The sequence below is a fragment of the Gymnoscopelus microlampas genome (assembly GCF_963454915.1).
Source record: "Gymnoscopelus microlampas genome assembly, chromosome: 7".
NCBI lineage: Eukaryota > Metazoa > Chordata > Actinopteri > Myctophiformes > Myctophidae > Gymnoscopelus > Gymnoscopelus microlampas.
The window spans coordinates 28,034,387-28,054,706 of record NC_139944.1 but is presented as its reverse complement, the minus strand read 5'-3'; the positions used below and the strand labels follow the sequence as shown (position 1 = coordinate 28,054,706).

The following is a 20,320-nucleotide window of genomic DNA, read 5'->3' as shown; positions in this document are numbered from 1 at the left end:
ACAATTATTTGTGCTGTGCGTAGCGCAATGCCATTCATTCCGTTCAGTTTCCATTGCCCAGGAAATAATGAACGGATTACAATAATATAAAATTCTCTATAATCAGCAACATGTGGGTGATAATTGTGTTGATCAAATATGGCTTTATTCAAGGGCAATCAAAGGCTACAGCGTATGAAGCAAACGTCGGGTATAGTGTCCATTGTTAAGGCGCCCCAGTGCGGCTGCAGAGTTCGTTTGATTAATCCATAACACAAGCAGATTGCTGTATTTAAAGTTCTCTATAACCAGCAATGTGTGTGATAATTCTGTATATCAAATATCATTTTATTTCAAGGCAATGTCGCTCTTCCATGGCCATGGCACATTGGGTAGAGAGGGAGAGGGCGAAAGATTGCACTGGCTGTATAATTAGCATAAAATGCCTATACACAGCATACCCAAAGTAAATTGATTGCTGTTCTTGAACCATTTGGAATAGATGCATGGGCATGGTCTCATTTTGAAGGTAATACTTTGAAGTGTTTTCCCCAGCAATAATTATCAACTCTATGTGCAACTGACATTGAGTTATACAAGTTTGAACTTACTGGAATAGAAGGTTTTACATTTTCGCCTAAATATTTCTATAAATAGATGCCTTTATAACACTGCTATTATCATATATGAGCTGAGAAACACAATGTGGCCACAGTATGAAGCCTTAACTAGCCCATGACCATAAAACATTTGATTTGGTGAAAAATATTTAATTACGTGATATGCTATATTTAATAAGAAAATGTTTTGCGATTTTCAAAATACGTTTTTCACAGAATCAAATGTGTTATGGTCATGATTCACCAGTAGCCTGGATGGCTTGATCTAGGCTTAAAATAATTGATATAAATATTTTTGGAAATGGGGAAAATGAATGGCCTTTTTTTGAGTGGAACCACTTATAGCGCCACAAAGAGGCCGATTTGTGCAAAACCCATTTTTTGATATTACTCCTACAGATTTTATCCAACCGTCATGCAAATCGGTACACACTATCTCTATAGTCATGTGATAAACATGGCAGGATTGGTCCGTTTTGAACAAAATGCCTCAAATCGTGGCAGGTCTAATTTAGCAAAACACTTTTTTTTTGGTCCGTTTTGAACAAAATGCCTCAAATCGTGAACGCAGCTTGCGATTTCCCTGAAATTTCACATGCACATTCCCACAAGACCGAGGAAGAAATGCCACCCTTTTCACATTGGCCTGTCATAGCGCCACCAGCAGGTCTAATTTAGCAAAACACATTTTTGGAACAAAATGCCTCAAATCATGAATGCATTGTCCGATTGAAAGGCCTAAGAAGAAATGGCACCCTTTTCCCATTGGCCTATTATAGCGCCACCAGGAGGCCACAATAACCTACCTGACCTGGCGGGGACCTGTGCTCCGAGGAGCACTTTTTCTAGTCTTTTTTTTTTTTACCGAATGGGATCTCAGATTGGGATCAACCAAACTAATACATTTTGTGAGGTCTGTACCTTATTTTTAAGGAGTTTAGCAATGCTAGTGTACCAGGGTGTGTGTTATCTATCTAACACTGAACAAGTGGCCAACAGAACCTCTATCTATTAAATTAAAGCAAGAAATGTTACTTTTTGAAGTACCTTTGAGATAGCTTCCAATGCTGTACACATAGTTCATTGTCTAAGTAAGTACTGCTTCCTTGGCTGTAACTTCAGAGTCACCTACCACCATTCTGAAGTTAGTCAGTTTTGCTTTAGACCCAAAGAGTATCAACTCTGTTTTGCCAAGAGGTGGACTTCTTCAATACATTTTAGTACCTCTAGTTTATCATAATGGTAAATGGTACATTTATATAGCGCTTTTATCCAAAACGCTTTACATTGATTGTGCCATTAACCCATTCACACACACATACACCGATGGCGGAGGAAACCATGCAAGGCACCAACCTGCTCATCGGGAGCAATTAGGGGTTCAGCATCTTGCTCAAGGACACTTCGACACTAACTCTAGGGGAGCGCCCCAGCCCGGGATGGAACTGGGAACCTTGTGGTTTTTCCAGTTCACTCTACCCGGCCACTCTACCCCTGAGCCACTGCCGCCCCGGTATAATAATGAGAGACTAGTAGAGAGACTAGAAGAGCTGGTTAGCAATCAATGGACATTTTAATGGGATTAAATTTCCTCTGTCCTTAACAGAACGAAATAAACATACTTTTCAATTAGTTCAGTATTTTTTCTTCTGTCTGTGAAGTCCAGATACAGTAAATAAAAGATTCACATAAAAAGTACATACTTCTCTGTTAAACTTGATTATGTCTAAAGTCCAAACATTTTGTATAAATGTGAAATATAATTTGTTTATATGCCTGGGGGTGCCATCTTTGCAATATCGGTGTATTTCATGGATGAGTTAATGCTGCCATCTTTGCAATAGCTGTGTATTTCAAGTCAAGTCAAATTTATAACACATTTCATACCACATGCGTTGACTCAATATACTTAGGAATTAGTTCAGGAATTAGTTCATTCTAAAAATGTACTTCCGAGCATGTGTTATTACATTTAATCATTATGTAATTTCATTTGGTATATGTTTAAGCCAGTTCTGCTATAAAAAGAAGTAATAAAAAAAGGAAGGCTAGTTCAGAGCAAACATCTATGATGAAACTGACGACAATATAATTAATATAAAGATTTATGACTATAGAAATTCAAAATGGCCTGTTCAGACTCAAGTGATCCATTTATGTTTAGAATAAATTATACATAATCGAAGCAATGAATGCAACAGCTAATAACTCAATCCAAACAAAACAAATTTGTGTGAAGTGCTCATTGTTGATTGGTTAAAACCATGTGGCTTTTCTTCTGAAATATTAATGTTCGAAAGATGTTTGACATGGTGGTCCTGCAGCCGAATTAAACCGACTAGTTCACACCCCTGCAATTTCCCTCTTCATCCTATCCTATATCAAAATTGCCGGGTCGACCGTGGAACATGCATGGACCATGAACCACGGACCATGGACCATGGACCGCGGATGTCACCAATGTAACATCCGGACTAGGAAGGTGCACCGTTGCTCCGATCCACACCAAACTTGGTACAAACACTGTTCACGGTTCTAACATCAGTACAGCCACACCAGGGGCCACATGTAGCCCCCAGAGGCCCTACCAGGGGCCCCCTGGATGCTACAGGTGCACCGTTGCTCCAATCTGCACCAGCAGCACAAGCATTGTTCAGGGGACGGCCATCAAAATAGCCACACCAGGGTCCACCTGTGGCCCCATGGGCCCCTGGGGGCCACAGGTGCACCATTGCTCCAATCCGCACCAAACGTGGCACACACACTGTTTAGGGGTCTGCCTTGAGAATAGTCACACCAGGGGCCACATAGGGTCCCCAGGGGCCATGTTAGGGGCCTCGGGGGTCACAGGAACATCGTTGCTAATCCGCACCAAGCGTGGCACAAACTTTTCAGGGTCCTGTAATGACAATAGTCACACTAGGCCACAATCCGCTCCAAACGTGCCACAGACAGTGTTCTGGGGTTGGCCATGAGAATAGTCACACCAGGGGCCCCCGGTGGCCACAGGCACACTATTGCTTTAATCCGCACCAAACTTGGCACAGACACTGTTTAGGGATCTACCATATTTTTTTTTAAACAATATATTTATTTGGCATTTTCAGGTATATAACACAGCAATATGGCAATTGTAGTAAATGTCTATAATAAAACAACAAACAAAAACAGAGCAAAAAGACAACACATAGCAATCATACATATACATAGCATCTGGCATCCAAAAACAAAAATTAAACAAAACGTTACAAAGACATAAAAACAAAACAAAAAAAACAGGGATCTACCATATAGTCAGAACAAAAAACGGAATAAAACACACATAAGGCGCTACAGCAGTGTTTTAACACTACAAATGGCTATAACTCGCAACCATTGCTCTGATCGGCACAACATAGGACTGGGTTTGAAGGCAGAGTAGCGGCCTGAAAATCACGTTTTTTTTAAAACAGCTACAGTATGTTATATATTACTGGCATTTAAGCACTGCAGCTGCACCCCAGCTGTTATGCCTGACTCACATGTAGTTGTGCATCTGTGTTGTGCACTGAAATTAGCAGATTTACATGAACACAATGTGTCGCATATTGCGTTGTGAGCTTGTAGATCGGCTATTTTTGGTGCAAGTCATGGCATGCAACCAAGTAACAAAGTATATTGCCTTCTCAAGTGTCTCCGAAACAACAATTGTGCTTGATTGCGACAACGCTTTCCATTGTAGTTGGAACAGTCTGGGCTATAAAATAACAACAAAAATCCAAGATAGCTACAGTAAGATCGAACTAATAAAAATGTCACCAACAGAATAATTTAAACTGAGGTAAGAGGCAATGCGGCAGCATTTACAATGAGCAACATGCAAGAAGTGCGAAGTTGTTTGGGATAATTGGAAAAGGACAGAAACTTTGGTTTATGTTGGAACAAGCAGGACTGGATGGAAGGAGATCTAATCTATTTCCAGACCACTACAGTTCCCAGAGGAATGCCTATAAAACCAAAAACAGCTTGTATGCCAGCTGTGTACAATACCACAAACAAAATGCTAAGCTCTGTCACATGACACCAGTTGCTTTTTCAGAGAACATTTTAATTGAATGGCTTCCAGTGCATTACAAGCCCACTGAATTTAGAAAACAAAGCAGTAACCGACCAAGCACTGGCAGTGTCACAGCTGTAAAAATCCACCATAAACTGACAGTAAAATTTGCAAAACAATCAAAGAATTGGAAACAAATGTTATGCATTTAACATTGCATGTGCAGGCTGACTGTGCATGTGGTCTTGCATTCGATGTCTGGTTTTGTGCCAATTCAGGTGTAGCCTAATGCTGAATTGGACGCAAAATGGTCGTGTCCGAGGTATGGACAACCTCGTAAATTAGCGAGAGCTCTAAAATGGATCAAAGCAGCAGCTGAGCACGGCAGGAGAAGAACAGATACTAATGTTCGTCTCTGGCAGCTTGTTTGTAAATTATCTCAAAAGGCCATGTAGTTGCTCAGTCTGAATAGGCTATCAATAAGAAAATAATTCAGGGGGCAGAGAGAGGGAGAGCAAGGAGGAAAACAAAACAGGGAAGGAACAGGCCAAAAGACAAATCATTGATATGTACATTTATACATCGATTTTCAGGCCATTATGTGCCATTCAAATCCTGTCCTACTGTATATTGCGCTGATCAGAGCAATGGTCACCGATTTATGGCCAGTTGTGTTAAAGTGTTAAACACTGCTGTACTGTCTGTGCAATATGTGTGCAATTTAGGCTTTTTAGTGTAGCTATTCTCATGGCAGACACCTGAACAATTTTTGTGCCAAGTTGGGTGTGGATGGGAGCAACCGTGTACCTGTGGCCCCAGGGGGTCCTAATGTGGCCCCTGGGTACCACATGTGGCCCCTGGTGTGACTATTGTCATGGCAGACCCCTGAATAGTGTTTGTGACAACTTTGGTGCAGATTGGAGCAACAGTGTCCTGCTGCTTAAGGAGACTCTGACTCAAGTGACAGGGAGCCCCAATTGGACTGAGTCAAGTTCCTGCCCATAACTTGAACCGCCATTTTTTTTACATTTAATTATGTACTTTAATGTACATAATGGCTCACCATTCACCAGAGGATGTTGATGATGTTGTTCGTGAGGTTGGCAGGACTGGTAGATTTATGTTTTCATTTAAAATGCTTCCAAATGCCTTGTAGATGGGAGGGAATATAAACAATTGCATTGTCTTTTGTAGCCATTACCCAATATGCAATCAATCTTACGTTTCAACAAAAGACATGATTTCCCTGAGCTCAATGGAGAAAGATGGATTGCATTGTAAAATGAAATGCAGTTTTTGATTTTAGGCATGGTGTTAGGTATACATACGCATACGGTTTACAAAAGCCACCGCAAACAAGTTGGGCTGGCCCCCTAGTGGTCTGTTTGCAGAAACTCCAATATTAAATATTTTTCAATGGATTCTGTTACTATTGGGAAAGCTAAATATCATGTAGGAAAATCTAACTTCCGGAAAGACGTAATTTTCAAGATGGCGTCCACAATTACTATTCAACTCAAGGAATGCAACTGAATCAGTTAAATTGCCATGAGTTCATTATTTATTACGAGATCCAAGATGGTGTCCCAAGGTGATGTCGCATTCTACTAAATTATGCAAAAAGAACAAATAAAGCTGTTTTATTTATTTGTTATTGAAAATGAACACAATAGCTCACATTAAATGCAGTCAAGTACATTTGGAAGCATACTATATCTATTACTTATGAAATGACTATGAAGTTACATTTCCAGGAAGAGAAAGACTGTGCTGTAGTTTCTATTTTCTTGGAACCCCATCGATGATGGTAGGCAGGTTTCAGGTTCATAGGTAGCCCACAAAAAGACACATAGTGAGTAGACAGAAATGGATTGGTGCCATCTTATAATGAGCATTAGTGAGGACCAATTATATGAAGATATGGTTGAAAATGGAAGAACGTGTCGTGGCAGTAGTAGAACCCAGCACACACATTTGATTTAGCTTTCAATGTTGGTACCCTTCCAGTATTCAGTCAGATTATTTGGTGGCATTAGCCATTAGTAGGCTACATTCTATACTCCCCATGAGGATAACTTCACTGAGCCAGATGTTGATTAAATGACTTATTTTGGATGATATTGAGTTGACTTTGAGTTGGAAACATAACACAAGAGCTCAGACTCAGATAGATCAATACAATGTCAATATGTCACCACCTTCAGCAGTAAGGCACTTGAAGCTGTCATAATACAACTCACACGAAAGGGTGCCAACTTGAGCTGTGTGCGGTCTGGTTCTATCTTGTACATATTTACTGCAGTTGAATGACTATTCAAAATTGCTCAATCTTACTAACTGACAGTAATTGTATGCTGTTACAGTACTTGGAGTAAAAATGCAATTGATGTTCTTTTCATTTACATATGAGAGCATAATGTGTGGAAAAGGAATGCACATCTTATTTACGCAGGTGGGATTCATCATCTGATACATGTGATCCTCACAAATCAAGGCTTTACACAGCTTTCCGTGAATCATGTGCAAGTCTTAAAACATATACTCTAAAATCTACACTGAAATATAGTACGAAATTTACAAACAGCTCTGTTTTTTGTAGAAACATGATTTAGTTTTTATTAACAACAATCTTCACAAAAGTAGGTACATAATCTCTGTAATAATACACCAATGACTGCCAAACAGCTTTTAATATTCCATCATATTTGTCTGTAATTAGCTTACACAATTAGAAGGGGACCTATTTCTTACACACACAAAAAGAATACATCATGCATGTTGAGGGGCCTCATAGAGCTGGCCTTCAAAAGCTCTCTCACTTCTGTCCGTAGGGGGGGGAGAACGCAAATGCAAAAATATAAAAGCAATTTCCCCCCGCAACTTCCTCGGTTCCTGACGGCTGCATATGACATATGCGCTCCATGAGTTTTCTTATTATGTGACTTTTCATTTTTTTGCCTTGCAAATGTTTTATTTGTAACTTCAAAATGTTGTGAAATTGTATGAAAAATATTTTCACCCACTCTTTCACAACTTTCAACTTGTGATGTGACAATATACTTTAAAAAACGTATTTTTTTCCAATTACCAAATCCGCCACTGACGTAAAAAACGTAATTTTGCAAAAAACGTTGATTTTAAAAGATCTCACCGTTCTTCATCTCTCGAAGTGACACATTTCATTGTAGCACACCCGGATACAGAAATTGCGTCAATCGAAGATTTCCGTTTCCGCCTGCCACCGCTCTAAACCTTCCACTAAATCGCCATTATCTCGTTTGTTTTTCTCTGCCGCGGAACGCTGTTTAGAAACGCTGTTTAGAAACGCTGTTTAGAAACTGCTACACTGCAAAATGGAATGTCGCCGATTGAAAATGTTTTCTCTGGGCCACTCACACAACTACCCTCTGTGTCTACAAACAGTTGAACACGCGATCATAAGGGATTTAGCGAGGTCTGTGGCGAGGTGAAAAAGTAAGTGCGTTTTCCGTTCACATGGCGAAACATGCTGTTTTTATGCTGGGGGGGCTGGGGGGTGGACAGAGACTTCGCCCGGATCGGAATGTCTGTTGTCTGAGCGACGTGCACGTATCGTCGGTGTGTTTATAAACGATTGGACTTGCGATCATAATGGAAAAAAAAAGTTGTGAACATTTTAAAGTTATAAAAAACACTAAATCGCTGGCAGTGGGCAAACGCAGCCAGAAATAAGTCTGGCAGAGAATGAGTTAAGTAATGTAATCTATCTTTCTCCACTGAGCACAGGGGAATGCATGTCTTTCGTTATAACGTAAGATTGCTTTCCATATTGGGCAATGGCAACAAAAGACAATGCAATTGTTTGTTGTTTTGTTACAGCCCCGCTGGCACACGTAGGACAAAACATATGGCCGGAATAAAGTTAACTTGGGCCCACATTATACTCTCAAATGTGTTGTGTTTCTGTCTTGGTTGGCACTGACCGTCTTTATCTGTGCTTCCCTTTTGAGATATGCCAACCCACTTTCATATAATGGAATAAGGCTAGTTCACTTTCACCCTTTCAAGCTCCTCTGATACACTCTTTTTTTCCCAATCACTTTTGCATCCACTTTCCTCTCCACTAATAGCTCAAAGCAAACAATCATCACGTCATGTGTGCAAGCCAAAAACTCTGGCTGACTGACTGCTGCATTTACTTACTGTTGTGTGATAGACTGTTAGATCTATCCATATAGAGTATTAATGTCATGAGGCATGATGCCTAGCTTCTTAACGACAACTTTGAAGGATGACCCGCTGTTGTTTGTCCCCCGCTATTGAGCCTGTGTAGACCATTAGACCAATCACAGCAAACTACACAGCTCTCCTGACGCTGCCACACCTGTAGCTCAGTAACATTACTGCAATGCTCATGTAGCGTCTAAGTTCATCATTGGTGGTCTTTAGGCATTGTTCAAGATATAGGCTTGATATCACTGTAGCCCATGTTTAAAAGAGGGATGAAGGAAAGCAATTCTCTTGAATTCACATTTTATAGGCTAAAGCTAATGTTTATGGTGGCTCATTACGGTGGCCATGTGTGATTGTTTTTTTTTCTGCTGGCGGATGTCATTAAAACGACATGTCGTTAAAACGGCATCTACCATACATATATACTGTAGCTACATATTGCACAGGGGAGCATATGCCATTATTAGACCCGGTTTTGATTACTATCATTACTATTGGTAACTATTGGATGTAAGAAATAAAAAAAACATCTTGAATATGTTGTTTTTTTGTTTTATGTTTTTTAAGAGATGTTTTACTTTTTGCTCACCAGCCGTCTACTGTCTACTAAAGACTTAATTGAAAAAAGTGGAACCAGATGTCATAAACATCAGCATTAACTTCCCAAATCCCAGCACAAAAGCCCTGTCCTAATTTGGCACATAAAAACATATTTAATGGATTGACATTTGATGATTGCACGTAATGTGTGTGTAGCCTAATGATATGAACTAAATAATGATGTGGAAGACCAAATTTGGGCTTTTGTTGTGGATCTGTATCCAATCCCTCAGTGTTTTGAGAGCATGCAGGGCCGGATCCTGAGTCCATGGGGCCCTGGTCTGAGACCCCTCAGGGACTCCCCTTCCTCTACCACACAAATGCATGCCAGTGCCATTTACACTCCACACAACTGCCTGTCTATTCCTATGTGACATGTAACATGCATAATGTAATTAATGTTTGCGTAGATAGCACCAATTTACAAAACACTGATAATTTGCTAAGGAAATAGAGAGGAAATACACTCTGTGCATTCATTCAAAGTCACATGCACTCAATCAGCTCTTTAAGTTTACGCATGGCAGCTCCGCTCAGTGCTTTGCGTTCCATAGCAAACTTTTCTCAATAGTGCAAATGACGGTCAGTGACCTGTCTATGACCGTAGCAATTGATGTCATCCCATCCCATTCCATCTCACTCCTATAATTGAAAAGGCACTGCGTGTGCGTGTGCGTGTGCGTGTGCCTGTGTGTGTGCAGACCAGTAGTCCAACTGTTTCCAAACTTGGAGACATATTTTTACACTTTGCATAAAAGTCAAACTATGCATTTATACACACGATATACGAGCACATCTCCAACTTGTTTCAATATATTTTCTTACCGGGTACATGGGTTACGAATACACAGAGTGCTCTCCTGGCACAATCATAACTGCGGTGTCAGAATGCACACGGCAGCAGGAGTCTGACACCCCAGTGCTCTGTGGATTCGTCTATACAATAATAGAGAATACCAGCACTCACAGAACTATGTTTAAGGCACTTTTATTTTTAAGTTGGCATGGTAGACTGTCAGCGTTGTACTGCACACGTGCCCCATCTACAGGGAGCTGCAGGGAGCACATGCCCCCATTCACATCAAGGGGGCTGCAGTGGAAAGTGAGCAGCTCTAGGTTTGGGTTCACATCAGCGAAGACCTGAGCTGGACACATAACATGGACACCATTGTTAAGGTGGCGAGACAATGTGTCACTACTTTGTATGGAAGATGCTCCACTCATGACCACAAGCCTAGACTCTACAGAGAGTGATTGAAACAGCACAGTATCACCAGTACTGAGCTGCCAGCCATGCAGGACCTTTACACCCAGACACTAGCAGAGCGAATATTGTGTCATGCTGTCTTTCTCAATCACCAGCTCCGTTAACAGGGGCAAAATAATTAGTTGCATCAGCCTGTCTTCACGCATGGGCAGCCATATGAAAAAGAGAACCACCAGCGTGAACAGTTTTACTGTGGGTGAGGAGGAGGGAACTGACAACATTGTTTATAAGGAGATGCTTTATTTGTCTGCAAGTGATTAATTCAAACACATGTTTGTAATAAGTGTTTTGATCATGAAATAACATTCATAACATTCTCTAACTACTTCTGCTGTTCTGGAAAAAAAAATATTGCTGCCTGCATGTGTTCAAAAATGTAAAAAAAAATAGCAAATAGTGCAGCACAAAGTGACACGTTGTGAGCTCGTATATCTGCTATTTTTGAATAGCCAATGCAAAAATCTAAAATGACACTATTATTTCCCGGCTTTAATGGGTTAAAGTGCAAAATCACAAGAATCTCTCAATACACTTTACAACACAAACACAAAATAGATCATGGGCACATGCTGAGATTATTGTCTTTCATAGTAAACAGAAAAAATAAGTGTTTTTAGTTAATGCGTTAATCCGACAGACCTTTTCTCCGACTATGTGGCATCCGCGTGCGGTTAGGGTTAGGGTGCGGGTTTGGTTCGGGTTTAGTATTGGAAACGTTGGAGCGCTGCGCTGTCGGAGGAATGCGCTGTCGGACTAACGTACTGCACCCCTCGTACAGAAGTTGGCAAATGGTTCCAAATGTAAGGAGCACGGTGGGAGAAGGCCCTGCTTCCAGCTGATTTTGTATTGATTCTGGGGACAGTAAGGTAGCTGGCATCTAGTGAACGGAGAGAGCGGGAGGGCGTGTAAGGAATGATGAGATCTGACAGGTATGATGGAGCTAGCCCATGTAGCGATTTATAGGCTAGCTGAAGAACTTTGAAATCAGAGCGAGCCTGAATAGGGAGCCAAAGGAGGGATTTGAGGACTGGAGTGATATGGTAAAAGGTACTGGTTTGAACAAGCTGTAATGTCTTTGTGGTGCAGATGGGTAAACTGTAGAAAAAGCTATTGCAGTAGTCGAGTCTAGAAGAAACAAATGAGGTTGCAGCATCTGCCGCATTTAGCATAGAACAGATCCTAGAGATTTGAAAAAAATAAAATAAATAAATCTATCAACGTATTTGGTATAGGCTAGGTCAATTATCTGAAGGAGTCTTCATCAACCAGGCAGTAGGACCTCTGTAAGAGTTAGATAATGATGCAAGCTACTGTGCTTTAAAGCTACAGACATTACAGTATGTGCCCTACTGTGGTGACCTGACATGTACCATCAACAACCAGTAGTGCTACACCATACAGAAGGTCCTGGGGCCATGGGCAAGCAGAAAAGACAGCGAAACTGAATATTTAGCCTTTGAGCAGCGGCACTTCTTGAGACTGTTGGGACCCTGGGTAGAACTTTTTTTTTTAACGACTTGAATGAGCCCTTGGGGGGCCTGTTATTGCTCTGTGCTTCCGGTATAGTTGCCTACTTTGCCTGTTCATTAATGTGCCGCTGTATTTGGGGCCTTTTTGAATCAGGCTCTGAAATTCAGGGCTGGGCTCTGGAACGGTGGGTCTCAGTTGGCCCAATTTTCCAGACCGGCCCGTTCAGTTATCCAGCTCTGGGAGCAGTAGCTGGCACACAGCTTCTGTGTGACACTATGCTTGTGTCATTCATCTCCACTGGTTCCTCCCTGTTCTAACATCATTTGTAGATAATTATTAGAGAACTTACAACACTATGAGATAATGTGTATTCAGATCAAGGAAATAAAAAAATACAGTTACAAATGCCTGGCCCGTCATGCTGCTGAATATCCATATCAATACTCTCTCTCTCTCTCTCTCTCTCTCTCTCTCTCTCTCTCTCTCTCTCTCTCTCTCTCTCTCTCTCTCTCTCTCTCTCTCTTTCTCTTCTCTCTCTCTCTCTCTCTCTCTCTCTCTCTCTGTCTCTCTCTCTCTCTCTCTCTCTCTCTCTCTCTCTCTCTCTCTCTCTCTCTCTCTCTCTCTCTCTCTCTCTCTATATATATATATATATATATATATATATATATATATACTGTATATACAGTATAGGGTCTCTCTCTCTCTCTCTCTCTCTCTCTCTCTCTCTCTCTCTCTCTCTCTCTCTCTCTCTCTCTCTCTCTCTCTCTCTCTCTCTGAAGTTGAATGAGCTGTAACAAAGTTAATAGAAATGTGGAAAAAGACATATTAGTGAGAGCAGAAGGTAAATATTTCCAGCATTTCTCTTCAGAAAAATCTGTTGCCACTTTACAGACCATCTGTGTGATCTGTGTTCAAATCTCTTCACATGCAGCTATCACTCCTCTGTCTGGCTGTCCATTACTCAATTTGCCAAAACCACCTGTGTCTTTTAATATATACTCCATTGTACGACAGCATTGCTCACCTTAAATAACAATGTTGTTTTTTTTTGGTTGAACGTTATCAGTTATTTTTGGTGAGCGACGCAGCTTAAATTGGCTTCTGTTTCAAGAGAAGTACATGAAATTAGCACAACTTATAGGAGATTCACATAAATTATAAAATGTAACATAACATAACTTGTATTTGTAAGAGTAGTTTAATGCAACTGACTTTTCACTTAAGTATTTTTGTGAAGAAGAAATGTTACTTTTACTAGGAGGAAAAGTTAAATTTGGCTACATTTCGCTCGTGACCTTTACACATAGGCTATAATAGAATGAGTGGACAGACTACAACAATACATTATGCACTGCTTTCTTTGTCTGCCTTCATTTATGTTAATTGGTATAATATGGTTTAGGCCATATTTGAATTTGCGCATAACTATTTTATACTTTAGTTTATTTCTATTGGACAATAACTTTTATATTTTAGACATTTCAATTACATTCTGATACTTTAATATTTAGTGGCTCAGTACTTAAGTCGTCTTTTCAGTAGATACTTTCTTACTCAAGTAATGATTTGGATTTTTATTTTTTTGGCGAGGTGGGTAGAGCACTGATTCAGTGCTGTGAGGTAAGGGAGGAGAAGCAAAACTGTTTTACTGTTTGATGAAGTGTTTATTTATTGTACGTAATTTTTTATGTCTGCTGAAAATAACTAAAACCAGAATCATTGTAGGTGGCAGCTTTTACTCAGGACAGAACTCTAGTTAGTTGACTTACAATGAGCTTACAAACAAATAACTGTGCCAAAATGTAATCATTTATTTTGTTGTATTGTCATGGATGGATATAACATGGCCTGTAGAGTGACTTACCTTGGCTGTAAGGACTGGTTTGTGCGTGTTCATCTGGCCGACCTGGGCAAGTAAAAAAGAATAAAGTCCACTTTTAGAGTCATTGGCGCAGAGGTGTTGTCTGTGGCAAAGATCAGCCTGTGTCACATTCCAGGTGCTGGCCTGTGCTGGAGAAAGAGCAGGACATGGGGACGGCACAAGATTCACAACAAGACTGACTGAAATACTTCAAGGTGGAGCTCTGCTGCTTGACTGTCCCTATTGAGACAGAGAGAGAGAAAGAGAGAGGGGGAAAGGGAGAGAGAGAGTAAGGGGGGAGAGGGAGAAAGGGAGAAAGGGAGGGGGAAAGGGAGAAAGGGGTAATGTTTGACGCCCTCTTTTCACTGGTTCTTTATATTGACCACTGTAGACCTGTCTACTCTTCTCCTCTCTATTTTAGACTATTTGTGTAGGTTTCTTACTCGTAAGGTGTTCAACCCGCTCTTATTATCATCAGGGATAATAGACTTAGACAATGAAAATAGGTGTTTAGAGCTGTGGTTTTAATACAGATATTATTGGTATCAGGCCTCCCACTAGACCCATATAATAGCTCTTTAGTGTCATTTCATTTGGGCTGGCATCCATGAGAAAGACCTGCCTCAACTTGGCCACAATATATAATGCAGGACTCAAGTTTTGTAGCTTCTAGAAGAATAGCTGCCCAGGAAAAAGTGGCTTCATATTTGGCCACAAAGTTTACTGCAAAGTGCAAACAGCTGGCAAAAAAAGATTTATGGTTTTCTCCGTTCTTCTACGGACTGATTTACTAACCAAGAAACACAAATGGGTCTAGCTTTGCTGTTTATTGTGACTATAGATGGACTTTGTAGATCAGAAACGTAACCCAGGACCAAGATAACATGTCCCACTTTACCAACAAATTAATCAGAAACCAAAGACACACATAGGATCCCATGATAGATTTGATACTGTCAGTCTTGCTTTTGTTGTTCAGTGAAGAGCATTTATTTTTAATGCATGGACAGATTAAAGACATTTGAATATATTTTGTATTGATTGAATACTTTATTAGTAAAAAATAAACGGTACAGTAAAGCATTTTGAATAAAAGGCCAACACAAAAAAGTCCTGGGAATTTTTTTCATTGTGGTCCTATATATTGATGGACCACAATTCCTATGTGGACAATGATACCATATTTACAATCACGTGACGAGTAGATTATTGCAAATGTTTATACAGGTGTCTGGAACGGACCCACCGACTTTTTTTTATGGTCATATTTGCTTGTCCACCACCACCGCACTATATCAAATATACGAGTAAACTAAACCCTCAAATTAACACCACCTCTTGAAAATAAAGCAATAATAATGACTGGGGGAATTATGTGGACATTCCTGCTACATCCAGAGTTTCTTGTTTGTGTATTACTCCCGTCTAGCCGCTGCGCGGGGCTCCCGTCTAGTAGCCTGGGCCGCACATTGGAGACGGAGACAGAGCGCGTTGACGTTCATTGCAACACGGGTGTTTGTGTCGACACGCAAATCGAAAGCGAAACCAAACTGCAACATGTAAACCGAGCGAGACATAACTTGTTGGAGAGGCAGACAGACAAATCCGCACACCCATATTCAGTCTACCTGTGCAGCCACCCAGTGGATATCATATGCAACGCAGATGGTAGCAAACTCCCAGCTGTCCACTGGGTGGCTGTACAGATGACTGGATATGTTGTCTGGTAACTGGATAGTAGTGGGTGTGCAGAGAGATGTGTGGTGCTACATCGCGCCAAGCAGAAGTAGATCGTTGTTGTTGTTGTTCATTTGCGTATCCATGGAGCTAAATCTGGGCAAAAAGTATCATCATTTCAAAAGAAAAGAAAAAAATCTAACAACAAATTTGCCTTTGCAACCTGAGTTTGACCTAACTCTATTACCTCCAGTCCAGATGCCAAAAGCACAATGCCAAATGTGCAAATGCTTGAAGAAAACACTACTGTAAGTCTGGGCACTACGCCCACGTCTGGGCACTACTCTTTCAATGCATTTTTTGCATAGGCAATACCCTTGTGGACTTTGGGTTAAAAGTTCTCTGCACAATATTCTGCAGTTTTTTGTCAGAAGCCTAAATATATAAATGTGAATTACAAAAAAAAAAAACGAAAATCTTATCCTGCTGGTTTTGCTCGTAAATGTATTTATATTCTCCTTGGCAACACAAATTATTTCTGAAACTGACATTTATATACCTAACATCTGAGACAAGTATTGGTGCATTTAGTGGGAGGTGGTAGCCTGTTAGCTAAAGCAGTCAACTCTGAGCTACTAAACGTGACGTCGCCTGCAGCAAGACATCCCAGATAGAGGGCTGAGCTACCAGGCAACGCTCAACCTTCCTCTTGCAACGTGGGATTTGCCCCCATCTCATTTGACAGACTCTGCCCACCTAAAGTCCACTTACCCTGCAACGGGGGGGGGGGGGGGGGGTTTGAGTAGCCTACTCATTTTATTTTGATTTAATTGTGTTGTAAATGCCGGCTTAGATAGTGGTTCAAAGGTTATAAGGTTTTATCATTTTGAATACACATGTGTCTGAGGTGTTGTAAAGTGCATTGAGTGAAACTGAGTATAATAACCTACTGTACCAGTGAGAACTTTATTCTATTTCTGTTTTATCATTTCATTTTAATTCATTTTTAAGTAAAATTACAAAAAACATCTGGTTGTTTGGCTACTTGCTTAAATAAGGATTTCATAATAAGGTGTACGTTTAAAAAGGTTTAAGCTAAAAAGGTTGATTTCATGGTAATCATTAATTAAGTTAATAAGGGAACTCAAGCTAATATTAGAAGATTAAAAGCTAAGTACATTTAAGTCAAAAGAACTTAGGAGGCCTGCCCATAAGTCATAAGGGGTAAAAGGGGATACACAAACATATCTGCATAACTAGAAAATATAAAATAAAAACCAAGGAATGAGGCGTGCTAGAGGGTGAGGTGGAGGGGGTGTTGAGCTGCCATGCCGTAGGAGTGGTGGAACAATTTGGATAAGGGAATACTTTAGAGTTTAGAGTCTGGTTATAAAATTGACTCACCATGTAGCTTGTTGTGACCATTTGAAGGATATCAAAACAGGATACTCCATCATTATGACAACATTCTTATTGATCCTTCTACACTTTGCTGTGACAGAGAACATTTTGGCCTACCACAAATATATCTTTGGTTCTCCTCCTCGAGTCTGATTTGAATTTCCTTTTTTGCCCTTTGTATTGGCTGGCTTGTCTTGAACAATTTACTGCTGTATAGAACTCTGACATATTCAGCATGCAAAAACGAAATAAATACAATAGGCTAATCGTTCGATCTGGTCCATTGTTGAAGTTATTCTTCTCCTGCTGGGTTTAATTGGTTCATTTTGACTGAAAGCCCAGATTGCAAAAGATGACACAATGATTCACTTTGACAGTTACTGTATTATATTACAAAAAAAAAAATGTCTTGGTTTTTATCCCATTGATATTCATGCATATTTTAACAATTAATACATGCATAAAATACAATTAAAAAATGCTATTCAAGGGAGTGAATATTTATTTAAACAAGATGGGGTGTAATAATAGCGTGGCTTACTTGTGGATCACTGATGATATTTTGATTATGTCATATTGATGGCATCTTTCTTGGCCAAATATGAAGGGACTGTGGGATGGGTGGGCAAAGAGACGAGCACAAGGACACTGAACAGACGGACACACAAACACTCTTCTAGGCCGCTCTCACACATAGACGTGCGACTGCGAAAACATTGGTGACGGATCATAATACGCATGCTATTTCCCACAATGCTTTTGTGGGTAGTGGGCAGTTCCGCGAGAGACGCAGACAGACTTCAGCTGTGACACAAAAAAGATGTATGTCACTCTAGTAGACAAAAAAGGGCTTTGGTGTTGGCGTTGTTGGTGGCGAGGAGAAAGAGCAGGAGGGAGAAGGAGCAGAGAGAACTTTGAAGTGGCCAGGAGGCTGTCAAAATCACACCCACATGGTGAATGTCTGTGTAGAGTGTGTTTTTTCTTTTTCTTTTTTTTTGTGTTTATTTGTTTGCAGTGTAATTGGTGTGCATGTTGTTTTTGCACACAGAAAGATTAAGGGAACATACAGATATTATTGTATGTGCAAGGAAAATAATGGACAAGAGGGATCAAGAAGGACTTCCACACAGAGACTGCATAACGATGCAAGCATATAGAAATGTGGACTGAATAGAAAAGCAAAGCATGCACTGTAATGTGAAACACATATATCTGTTCTGCCAATTCCCAAATCAAAATGTGAATTACAAAAAGAAAAAAGAAAGAGGTTCAAAATATGAATTGCTTTATTTTTATATTCTAATTAGTTTTCTTTCCATCACAAAAGTGTCCTGGAGGGACTTCCATCGTTCTTGGCAAAAGGGCACCATTACACTGGATGACACGAACATTTTACATGAAGTATAATAGCAATCCAAAGGGCCACACAGGAAATAAGCTCTTGGTCCTTTTTTTGGGGTCCTTTTGACAGATAGGCCTTTGTACACATATCAAAATGTCATTGAATGAATCACTCAATCAATCAACATGGTTTGTATTCTGTCCTATTCAAATTGTTTGTTGGCCATACTTAGCAGGGCCCCGGGTTTACTCCATTTTGTGATGCCTGATCCCTATAACGAGCATCTCCGCTTCATATTTTGACATGATAAATAGTCAAGTATAGCCTAGTCTTACGTAGCCAGACCCAACTGAAAATGAAAAACAGCGACCTCTGCTGTTTGTTATATGTCTGTTGGGTCTGGCAGGAAGCAAACATAACACCAGTGCGCAAGGAAACCGGTAGTGATGCGCGGGTCGGGTTTTTTCATGACCCGCCCCGCCCCGCCCCGCCACGGAACCCAACCCACCTCAACCCGCCCCACGAACCCATATATAAATCTATGGCTCAACCCGCGATTTTTTTTGAATTCTGTAAAATCATGGTTAGAAAATAATCCCCAAGTGTATTCAAACTGTTTTATTGTTATTATTCTTATTCTTATTAGGAATAAAGACAAAACAAGAGCATGTGATTTTGTATTTATTTTTTTCGCGTGAGAGCGGCTGACCCGCTCACCCGCAGCCCGCATAATTGCCACTGAAATTCTGACTCGACCCACCCGCGCCGCGGGTTGACCCGCGGGTCCCGCGGGTTACGGGTCAACCCGCGCATCACTAGAAACCGGGGTTTGTGTCTGCCTTCAGCGCATCACTTCCGGTTGGTGCGACTATGTTTTCATTCCCACTAACAATATTTCTACACGGAACACTAACACCACTTCTCCCAGAGAACATGGATGGTTTTGGTTATAAGCCCACTTGTTTCTATGATGAAAGAGTAAGTTAAAATGTGAATATCTTTCCGTGGTTTTGTCTGCCCCGAGGACGCTATTGTTAAATTCGTTTCGGTTAGTTTCGAGGGGGGAAGGGTGGACGGACACGTGAATCCCGCCCACTACATTTGATTGGGTAAAGCGCGGCCTGCTTCCTGATCTGAAGGCACACCCACTTGAAACCAATGCGCACGGGTTGTCAACAGGGCTACCGACAGATTCCAACGCAGAGCAGAATCTGTTCTTGAGAGATTAAGTATAGCCTACTGTTTGTTGATTCCAAGCAGTGTATATTCAAAGTACTCTGTATTGACAGGGATACAAGAAGAGTGGGCACTCTAAGGAAGAGTGGGCATCTCAATGTTAACTCATTCAGTGCCATTGAAGTGTTGACGTGTTTTCCCCAAAGGCCCTCGGGCCAATGACGTGTTTTAGTTTTTTAGTGGTTTTATAAAAGATTGCGCTTTTCTCTATCACCCCAGTGATCACTTTCACTTTCAACTCACAAGGATTTCCACTTCCGTCCAGTTCCTGTTTTTTTCAAGCTTTTTCAAGGAAACGGCTATATCTTGAGTTGACTTTTTTTGCCCTGGATTTCGCGAGACATTTTATTTTCAACGTGCTGCTAGAAGAGAAGGGGCCGATCGCGGGTGGAATGTTTGTTCTCTGGGCGACGCACACACATACCGTGTGTGTTTACAAACGGCCGGATGAGCGATAATAATGGATCTAGATTTTCTGTGGCCAGTTGAAAAGGTAAGAAAAGCGTGCATTTTTGGCTAAAGCTGGTATATTCACATGCTGCTGCAAGAGAAGGGGCCGATCGTGGGTGGAATGTTTGTTCTCTGGGCGACGCCCAGCGTGAGTTTACACATATTTATT

At 40.7% G+C, this 20,320-nt stretch overlaps 1 protein-coding gene across 7 annotated transcripts in view; it reads right to left on the bottom strand.

Annotated features, from left to right (window-relative positions):
• LOC311048312 (macrophage colony-stimulating factor 1-like) overlaps positions 1-14,263 on the bottom strand; it is a 34,457-nt gene extending 20,194 nt beyond the window's left edge. For all 7 annotated transcript variants that reach the window (XM_084061535.1, XM_084061531.1, XM_084061534.1 and 4 more), the window contains exon 1: positions 14,049-14,263. In XM_084061535.1, the coding sequence (XP_083917661.1) occupies positions 14,049-14,081 (33 nt within the window). In that variant the 5' untranslated portion in view covers positions 14,082-14,263. The remainder of the gene's footprint in view (positions 1-14,048) is intronic.
• Positions 14,264-20,320: the final 6,057 nt, after the last annotated feature.